This window comes from Semicossyphus pulcher, unplaced genomic scaffold (genome assembly GCF_022749685.1).
Source record: "Semicossyphus pulcher isolate SPU_LCO1_2020_fin unplaced genomic scaffold, fSemPul1.0.p SCAF_9, whole genome shotgun sequence".
Taxonomy (NCBI): domain Eukaryota; kingdom Metazoa; phylum Chordata; class Actinopteri; order Labriformes; family Labridae; genus Semicossyphus; species Semicossyphus pulcher.
Genome location: NW_027211770.1, coordinates 8,464,926 through 8,475,753, shown reverse-complemented (window position 1 = coordinate 8,475,753; position 10,828 = coordinate 8,464,926). Strand labels below are relative to the sequence as shown.

Here is a 10,828-nt window from a genome sequence, read left to right as displayed (position 1 = left end):
CTTCATCAACCGCAGACTTCTTCATTCACCCATAACAGGCTACGATCCAAAAAGATGACTACTCCACACGTGTGCAGCTACAGGAGCTGCCACTGAAGCTGCAGGGTAAAACCAGGCTGAGTAATAAACTTGGATCAACAGAGTGCACACAAATGAGTGTTTACAGCTATTAAAAGCTGCCTGATTCAGGTTGTGGCTCACAGAAAAACTTAGAAAATACATAATAACAGTGTAGGGAACTCAAGATGCCAGTGTGCACATTTCCCCGGATATGTCAAACATGAATTATATGCTGTAAAAGGAGAGGATTAACTGTGCAGCTTTGAGGACAGAGCTTTGGGTTTGGAGCCTTAAATTTTATGTATCGCAGAGATTCCCCTGCAGTTAGCTACTCTTCTCTCGGTTTACATGTCTTGTTAGTGTCCAAATTAATATCTGCCTTCAGCTCTTTTTTTTCCTGCTGGTAGCATTCCTGATGTCTAGACAAACAAATATGACAGGACTAAGCCCGCAGCCCGGAGGGCCTTAGATGTGATTATTTAAACCTGTCAACTTCTGATCTATCTTTTACGTGTAAATCTTCCAGGAGGACTTCTAAGAAATGGTTTCTGGCCATGCAAAGATTTAGCGGGAAGCGTGGGCCCGGCATTAAGTAGCACTCGTACTGAAAAACACACTCTTGCCATTCATTATATCATCACCACAGTTGGGAAAGATTTCCAGTCCCTAGAAAGCAATGCATCACACTAGAGACGTATACCAATAACAGAAAACAGGAGAAGAGAGTTTTGAGCTCTGTATTCAAGAGTTTTGATCTCCATTTTGGCGCATTATTATGTGTCCGTGTGTGTGTGTGTGTATTACAAATAGACATGCTTTATCATTGAAAATAAAGAAAACGAGCAAAACAACTACATTTGTGTAGATGTAAAAGCAGCATGTCTCTGTTTACAAGAAACATGCTGCTTTCCAATGATCATTTTGTGCGCAACCCACGAGCGAGGAGCAGGTCACTCATAAATCTGAGCACAAGACGAAGTCTCTAATGCTCTCCGCAGACATGTTGTGGCTGCTCAGTACGTGCTGTGTCGCAGGGCCAAATGTAGTAGCACTATAAATCATCATCTAACATTTCCAGAGAGGATGTCAAGTGAATGCTAATTTTTCTGGTTGCTACACACAACACATTGGAGCTTAAAGACCAACTGCAGTCATGTTTTAAGACATATAAAATGCTCTGCATGAAATAATAATTTGTGTCTGATGTGCTTTTTCCGGCAAAATAGGTTTATTATCTTGTAAAAATCCTCCCAAGGCATCTCCTCCTCCCTCATTAAAAATTCCTGAATCTGCATAGTTCCCCTCCTTCGCGAAAACAAAACACGTCTCCGTCATCGTTTAGTGGCCACTTGTTGAAACTTAGCTCGCTTGAAATGTAGTAATTAGTAGCAGTAACGTTAACGTTAGTAGTCAATAGTGAGTTTGCAAAAGTTACGATGACGTTACAGCTGGCTCGCGCTTCGCCCAAGTGGTTGCCATAGGTTGCAGATAATGATATGCGTAGCGTCACCCCGTCCATTAATGGGATTAACGGGAATCAGCCTGTTGGTACACTGCAGTTTAAAAGCAGACAGGCCCAGCCATGGAGATGACTGCTGATGTTTTCCCTGATATGTTTTGTAGCACATGAAGAACACCACATGGAGATGTTTACAAGGTGAAACACTTGATTTTCACTGGAGGGGGCTCTTTAAGCTTTACTGACAATTGGAATCTAGTCAGAGTATTGAACAAAGTCAGATGGATCTGACAACAAACTTGTTGTCAAAGAAATAGACATTGTAGCATGATTATCCTGAATATTGCTTAAAATAAAGCTTTACTTAAAAACTTTGTGACGTGGTGGCTCCAAACACTGTTGAACTTTTTTATTTTTAAACTTTAATGCACAGAAATACATGAAGACGCTTTAAATGGGCCTATATGTGTCAACCCTCCCACAGGTCTTAGAGAAATAAGGAACAAACTGTGAGTCCAGCTTTCTTATTCATTTGTTTTCAGGACACACTTTGGATGTGAGCCGCTCTTAATTTATGATTTGGCCCTTCCTGCAAGTGCAAAAAATCCAGCGCTATAAGATTTATTTTGGCAGGTCAACACAGCCTTAGTATGGATGTTTTTTTTTTCAACATTAAACTCTTACCTCATGTATAGTTAAAGTGTAATAGGGACATGAATCTGACCTTGAATCACACTTATGGCACAGCCAGAGGAAAAGGTAAAGTTACTTTAAATACATTATTAGAAGCATTACACCATCAGGTTTATAGATTACATCTTTAAATGAGGTATAGGCTGCTTAATGACCTGATGGCTTTAATCTGTCGCTGCAGAGATGGTCTGGAGTGCTCTGACTATTGTTGACAGACACTGTAGCTAATGATACCTTACTCAGTCGCACAGAATCCATCAAGATAAGCCGTCAGACTGCCGTTTACCAACGCCACACCAAACGCTTTTAAAGTTGTACAACAACCAGTATGAGCCCGTCCCACTGACAGCGCCAATCAGATGTGCAGCTCCTTTTTTCCTACTGTGGTTTGTATCATAATTCATCTCCTAAAGTATGTGATGCTGCTTTTTCATCTCTGGGCTCACACGTGCACATCAGCCAAGCCGCAGCTGACGCCACAGAGCTACTGTAGGCAAAGAAAACAGAGCGTACTGTTACTTTCCCCCCGTGCTGTCTGCTTACGCTCGCCCCACAGCCGGTCTGCCCCCGAAAGGCAGTCTGCTTCTGATTATGTGTGATCATCCTCCAGCTTGCCAGCCACATTTCAGACTCATGGGAGTCCTTTTTTTTTCTTCAAATCTGGCCCCCGTTCAAAAGGAATTACACTGTAGCTTGTCTAAGCTGCTGTTAATTGCACTCATGGCAGCTACCAGTGATTCTCCTGCTCTACTTGTTATATGGAGTTTTCAACTTGACATTATCATTTCATATTTGTAACACATTTTGCAAGTGCCAAAATATGCAATCAGTGGTACCACTAACAATTTTAATGTGAAATACATCCTCAAGTTTTATCATATCATTACATACACTTAACTTAAAGTGATAATCTGAAAGATTTTCATTTAAATAAATGTTTGTTAAGTCACTATCTATCTCCAAATGAGGTAACACAATGGTGATTGAGCCTATGGGCCACTGATTAAAAGCCTTTGCATTTGCAGTATTACGGACTGGGTGTCTTTGGCGCCCAGTTAGTGACGCGTTTTCCATCAGCCAGCAGTGGTTGGTCTGCCAGAGAGGGTAGGCGGAGCTAAGCGGCTGCTTTTCCGCTCTCTACAAGTGTTGCGAGTAAACAGTAATCTACTATGGCTGAACAAACAAAGAAAGATGGATGACTACAGATACAACTTCAAAAATAAGTGAAAATCCAAAGAAGAAGAAACAAACTCGACGCTCAGACGAAGGCAAACAGTCTAAAAAGGAAAGCGACCGTCAACGAGGAAAATCAAGAGTTACAGCCGGAGCCAACCGTGGACGTCACACATGCAACACTATCTGGGAAGTGTGCTCCCGCAATCACCATTTATCGCCATATGTGGCGCAAAAGAGAACCAAACTGAGATCATCGAGATTACAACTTAAACTAAATGTTCCCATTAGCTAAACAATGCAGCTGGTAGCCACTTGAATGCTTAACAATGTATATTTAAATCTTAAGATATGCAATACAAGTTATGTATGTTTTACGGCACGTGTCAGGCATATCAAACCACATCTTATCAGCCAACAACACCATGTTTTTTTACTTCCTGTATCAGCTTATGATAACACATATCATGATACCATATAATAGGTTCTATTACTCTGATACATGATAATAGGAGTGCAATTAAGGAAATAGTCTGAAAGTGAACACCAGTATTTTCCTTTAACATAGGCAAAGCATAAGGAATCATGGCCGCAGATTCACCGGGGACGGCCTTGATTCGGAGTAGTGGAAAGCAGAGAAGAGGAACATGTTGTGTTTGTCCTGTCAGAAGTCCACGATCGTTATTTTGGGCGATTCTGTGAAACCATATTTCCCTCAAACACAAGGAAAACACATTTGGAAATGAAATGTAATAGCATGTGATTTTTTATTTCAATCATAGGGATTCGCTGAATAGTCGAATAATGGTAATGATGGTACAATAACACGATGGCCAACATAAACGAGGAAGGCCATTATGGTCATATCAGTAGATGTGCTGCAATGTGATACTTTGTTGTTCATGTAGGAGACCCCCAACTTCCTCCCTGTCCTCTACAGGGAAGTCAAAGGTCAGGGTGAGCGACTGAAAAACATGGGAAAATTATTTCAAAGCTAAAACAAATAAAGCAGGAAATAAAATGGAATTATTTACAGCATGATTTTACATAATTTAATCCCATAAAATCATTAATTTATGAAGACTAAGAAGGAGTTCGTCCTATAAAAGCTCCAAAAAACAACATAATTGATCATGTTTTGAGACCATTTTGTGAAATATGTTTTCTTTGTCTTTTTTTTTTCATTTAAAGTTCAGAAATAAAGAAATTTGCAGGAGTTATTATTTAAAATTGCTCAAGGTAGACGTGTTAAAAAATATTGTTTAACTCATAACATGTGGCCACCAATTGTGTTTTGTTATAACTTTATCTTACCTGAATATTACAGCAACAGTGTTAATATACTGCAGGGTTAATATTCAGTCTATACAGTTGTTATGGACAGTTTTAGTGGCAATATTACGTTTCCAATGTTAAACTTATGTCAGTGAATTGTTGAAACCGTAGATTTGGGGCCGGGTCTCTCTCTACATATCTCCTTCTCTTTTCTCTGACGCTCTCCTACAAACAAACACAGACACGCGCGCGCGCGCGCGCGCACACACACCTACACACACGAACATCTCACACACCTCCCACCTCTATCGCTGGGATCCCAGGGTGGAAGACATCATCAGGCGGTCCAGGAGGTTGCAGGAGCCGGTCGCGTCATCTCTGGATGGGCGGCGCACGAGAGCACGGAGGGTGTTTTCCAGCTTTAAAAGCACCGGAGCCGGCCCCTCTGACAAACCGCGCTGCGTCATCGACCTGGGGACACTCTTGAAAACCTTCAGTACGCTGAGGAGAGCCAAACTCACCTCAACATCGGTCCCCTTCGCAGCTCTACCTGCGCCGGTCTCTAACAGCACACGATTTACCCCTGTTCATTCAGTGCGTGTGTGTTTCCAAGTTGTACGCTCGCTTTGCTTTAACTTTACTTCGAATTATGCTTTTATTCAATAGTGTATGAAGTGATCTAGCACTTGCAACACTATCATCGGCGCTTCCCACTTCGGTCTCACAGAGGGAGAAAGTTGCGCATCGCTTGTTGAATGCAGGATACCTTCTGCCTCAGCGTCAATTCCAAGTTCAGCTTTGGAGCAACAGCCGGTAAGGAGCGGGGACTCCAGAGTGTCACCTCTCTCAGCGCCGATATGAAGTCTGCAGAAGAAGGTAAAATATGTCTAAGTGTGATGTAATATTTCAGCAAACGCTACGATTTGCATATCCTGTCTTCTACTTTGACTTTAAGCTGTGTTGACACACAGGTGCTGCGGCTATAATGCAAAGTGATAGGGAGCTTGTGCACTACTGTTTTATGGAGCTGCTATTACAGTGAAAATGAGCTGTCAAATAAAGCCACCTGCAGGTATCTTGGTACAAACTGAAGCTACTGAAAAGTGATAATATTTTGTTATTTGGTCAAGTTGACAAATAATTCAGAGTCATTTAAAGTTAAAACATTAATTAAAGAAGAAATATTTGTGAATGATCATCTGATGTGGAAGTTGCAGTTCTAAAGATGTCACCAAATAAGTGCCAGACATTTGTTGCATGATATTTGCTCTTCATGAGGATCAAATTAGCACTCACTCAAGTACACTGAGTTGCATGCACCTATTTTACATCCGCGCCATTAGGTGTCTCCAGCTGTCTTTGCAAGTGCTTCTCATCATGTGCAAAAAATGTTGATGTGGTCACCTGCACTCCTCCTGCTAAGAGGTTCACGTCCGCCTTAAATGTGTTTTTAAGATATTAAAAAGCAGTGTCATGTAGTCTCCAGTCGGGTTAGAGGTCAGGGGTCAACCATAGAATGGCATCATCAGGGTTTGCCTGAGAGTATGTGCCTTGTTTAGCGATATATGAGCTTGCAGAATAGATCAACCTCAGCCTTCATAAAAGCTTGTATTTGAGTCAACATTTATGGACGCAAAATTTGATTTGGTCCTACAGAAGTCACTGATAGCCTGTCTTGTCTTAATTCACTCTGGTCGTGCTGATGTCACCGTCTTTTTGTGGATTTTGGAAATTTCATTTTGTCTTTGAGGTCTCAGACGGATGAGTGCGGGCTGTATTATTATTCATTTCAGTCCCTCAGTCCTAAGCCTTATAATTGGTAACAGACATGTGTGTGTTTGTGTGTTCAGGGATGCCGCGTAGCTTGCCTGACAAGAAGACAAGCTTAACCACACACAGATTCAGCAGTACGCCAATGGCTGCTTTATTATCACACATATACATAAACTTGCACAGACACACTGATGCAAGCACACAGGCACAAACACACACTCCAACTGGTGTTTTGCCACAGCCCACAGTCAGCCATGTGCGATAAGTGGCCTCGGGGTTCTTAGTTCCAGAGGCTGCAGATAACTTCTGTGGGCGACCACCTATCTCTCCCTGAGGTCCCGTCAGTCTGAGCCCGGCCTAGACCACAATCCCCGTGGATAAACCCATCCATTCTTTAGTCACGCTGGTTTGGTTGTGGGGAGAGAGTGTTTTGATCTTGATAGCATAATAGAGAAAAATTGGGGAGGACATAAAGAGCAGGCTATAATCTGTGTGATAGTCAGTGTTTTCAAATTAACTCTGCTTACACCGCATTTTGAAAGCTCTGCAAACAATTGTAGAGGCTTTGCCATGAGTGCAAGAGTGAGTCATTTTTATTTTTCTTTGTTTCACCCCACAAAATGTCAGAGATCTGGTATAGTTTTATTATTTCAGCAAAAGTGACGCGTGTGACCCGGAAAAGCCAAGTTTCAAGATCATGCAGCACACAAGACTGAAAGCTTCTTGCGTGCGCGTGTGTGAGTGGGTGGTAGAAGAACTCAAGTATATTGCGGTATAGTGCACTGATCTTGTACACTTTCAAAAGAGAAAAAAAAAAACAGCTGCAACTCTAAGAAAAGTCAGTCAGGCCTGAAGTAAGGAGGTGTGTCACGGGGTGGAGTGGGCAGGAGATTATCATCTGTTCAGCAGTAGAAGAGGACAAACCAGAGGAGAAGAGCATCAGAAGAGACTGAGCTGAGGGCGTGTTAGTTTTTATGTTTAAAAGTAGTGGTAAGTCACTGGGACGGAGATGAGTTTCCAGCATGAAGAGCCAGAGTTTGATTTTAGCTACATGTTCGAGTACAGCCAAGGTGTGCAGAATGAGCCGGAGAGAGGTGCGTACTACTGTTAACTTTCTTTTCTCTATTGTATATGCTGTATATTGTACAGATTTAGGGCACTGCTGTGTGCTGAGGTACATAGGATAAATACTATTTCTGTATGGAAGAGGCTGTAATGGGTCTGACTTTAGCACTCTGTTAACCAAACAAAAGATTTTATGATTCTATATAAGACGAAAGAGAACTTTTAAGACTGTTTTTGGATATTTTACTGAGATATTGGCACTGGCCACCGATGAAAGGTGTCTTAGACTTCGCTGAACTTTTGGTTCATTGGACTTATCTGATGCACATCGCATACTCATCTCTGGAAATAGACTCTCATAAACTAATTTTAGACTTCCTACCCACAGATTTTGTGTGACAGATTCATCACTTCATGTGATGCACATCATTGTGGTTAAAAAATATCGCATAGCACATACAGGGGAATGCCCTTCTCTAAGTTTCAGAGGTGTATTCATTCTGTGACCACTTTTACACTCATTGACATTATCAATAAAAAGCAGGGAGGAGGTTTCCAACTGTTGACAGACACAGCAGCCAGCCGCGACTACTTGGCTACGTGTGGCTCCCCTGACTTGAGTTTGAAGATCATTGCACTTGTCTGTCTGTGATTTCCTTCTGTACTTGCTCGTGCTTGCCCTTTGTTTGTGTGTGTACCACGGTGCATCTGTATGTACCGCTGCAGCAAACTCTCTTTGACTTAATCACAAGCTCAGAGCGATGCGAGAGTGCTGTCAGTTTTCCACAGGGGAGGGCCTAATTCACTCAGTGAGTGATGCAATCAATCAAATAAAGCATCCATCAGCGCTGCTGGAGGAATTCCTGTAGAGTACATACGACAGCAGGGAGTGCCAAATAGAGCCTCAGATGAACTGATCAAACAAACAGGAAGGCTGTGCAACTTTGTGACTACACAGCTACCACGTACAGTAACTGCTTTGAGATGATTGCTAAGCTTCTCCAGATGTCAATAATGAAGGGAGGCAGTCATTTGCAGCAAGACATATTGGTAAGATTTGTGTAGGGGGTGCTGTTCTTAGATGTTAGAAGTTAATTACCCCTAAATGTAATGGTTGCATCAGCATGTTATCACATACGTTGCTCACATATACTCAAAATATACTTCTCTTTTTCAGATGCATACAGCTACACACCAAATGTCAGCTTGTCCCTTCCTCTTGGCATGTCCAATCCTTGCCTGGCCACCCAGTACCACACCTTACAGTCCAGCCCGGTCATCTCGGTTTCCTCTTGCCACCAAACAGGCTACAGCCTCCAGAATGATAACCATGTTGCATCAGGCTATTACTTGCCCCATGGCCTGAGACCCAATGGGGCCCCAGCATTGGAAAGCCCTCGCATTGAGATCACCGCCTACAGCCAGTATCCTGAGGATGAGGTAGAAGAGAGCAGCAGTGAAGACCACATCATAAAACGAGGCGTCAACTCCATCGTGACACTGACGCTGCCCAATGCAGACGGCTATCGCGATCCCAGCTGCCTCAGCCCTGCCAGTAGCATTTCCTCACGTAGCTGTAACTCCGAGGCATCCTCTTACGAGTCAGGCTTTTATAACTACGACAACTCCCCGCAGAACTCCCCCTGGCAATCTCCCTGCGTTTCTCCGAAAGGCACTTCCTCTCTCCTGTCCTGCCACCATGCCAGCGGCCCTACAGCTTCCCCTCACTATTCGCCCTCCACCTCCCCTCAGATAGGAGCTGTGGCCGAGGAAGGCTGGCCAGCACAACCTCGAGGCTCCAGGCCCAACTCCCCTTCTTGCAGTGGAGGCAATGGCAGCGGCAGCATGGGAAAGAGAAAGTACAGCTTCAATGGCACCCCCTACCATCAGACATCATGTTCACCCAAACAGTCGCCCACCCCGTCCCCACATGGCTCCCCCAGAGTCAGCGTCACAGATGAGAACTGGCTCGCCAATACCAACCAGTACACCAACTCTGCCATCGTTGCTGCCATCAATGCTCTGACAACAGATGGAGTGGTAGACATGGGGGAGGGGATTCCAATCAAGACACGGAAGACAATGCTGGACCACTCTCAGTCCATGAGCATGAAAGTGGAGCCTGGTAGAGAATTGCTGGGTCCTGATGGGGAGCTCTGCCATGAGGACTACCCCTCCCGCCTTGCCCTTAAGAAGGAGAACTACTGTGGAGGGTTCCTGGATGTTCCCCAGCACCCGTACTCCTGGTCTAAACCCAAGCCTTACCTCAGGTAGGTGAAGCTCTTCCTGTTACTCAGGACAACTAACAATTCCACAAGATTAGATGATTGCACCAGTCAATGTAAAACCAACCCATTACACTACCCCCTCAGTTGGCTTATAAAGACAATGAAACATCCACGTGTTAACTTATTTAGACAGATGTATGGTTGCTGACATTCTTTCCAAAGACTACGTTCAAAATGTTCAGGCCTGGCAAAGAAAAAACGATTTATCCAGTAATTCCGGGACTTCATCCCTTGTTGTTGTCTTTTGTTTTTATTTATTGAAAGAACAAGATTGTTTAAGTTTTCAAATCTTCAAAGGCCATATCAAAGGAAGAAATCCAAAAGTTGCATGCTCTGCAAATCCAAAAGAGTTCTCTTTGAAGATCAAAACTATTTCATAAATCATATTTCACAGTGAGAAGTTGCCCAGAATGTGTGTTTGACTGTTGCCATAGAGACCCATACACCAACACAAGACCTCATATAGTCACAATCACGTGCATGCTCTTACACAAATACACTTATGCACTCAACTATATCATTGACTTTTGATCAAGGTAAGCTTTTTCAAATTCACTTTTGTCCCTGGTGGCAAATTTTTCCGAGCCAATAACACACTTTCCTGTCGGAAATCAAGTGTTTGATTAAGATAGTGAGCAACAGGAAGTAATGGTGACAGGCCTGGCTGAAGGGGAAGCAGTCTGCGGGTTAATCAGCCGGCCCACTGCTCGGGCCTGTCGCGCCATCAGCCCATCTCTTTCTGTGTTGCTAGCCTGATGTCATGCACTGAATGGGCAGATAAACCCCTGTGGGGGGAAATCAGTTCGTTTTGGGTCAACAAACAGCCCGCAAGCTCCACAAAGATGCCAGAGATTGGTTTCATTTGAGCCACCCTTCAGGTCAGGGGTTTGCAGTGACCAGGCATCCGGCGTAGAGAAATATTGTCTTGCACATGTTTGTTTTGGTTTAGCTATCACCACGGCGTTCACATGGGAAGCTCTGACTCTCCAGCTCGAGAACAATGATGTTAGAGGAGGCCAGGATATCATGCTCCAAGGCAGGG

General features: G+C 43.4%; 1 protein-coding gene across 1 annotated transcript in view; it reads left to right on the top strand.

The window, feature by feature from the left end:
* The first annotated feature begins 5,376 nt into the window (after positions 1 to 5,376).
* LOC138584020 (nuclear factor of activated T-cells, cytoplasmic 1-like) overlaps positions 5,377 to 10,828 on the top strand; it is a 64,829-nt gene continuing 59,377 nt past the window's right edge. Inside the window, exons 1-2 of the mRNA XM_069656132.1 lie at positions 5,377 to 5,536; positions 8,676 to 9,768. Coding sequence (XP_069512233.1) covers positions 5,416 to 5,536; positions 8,676 to 9,768 — 1,214 coding nt within the window. The 5' untranslated portion in view covers positions 5,377 to 5,415. The remainder of the gene's footprint in view (positions 5,537 to 8,675; positions 9,769 to 10,828) is intronic.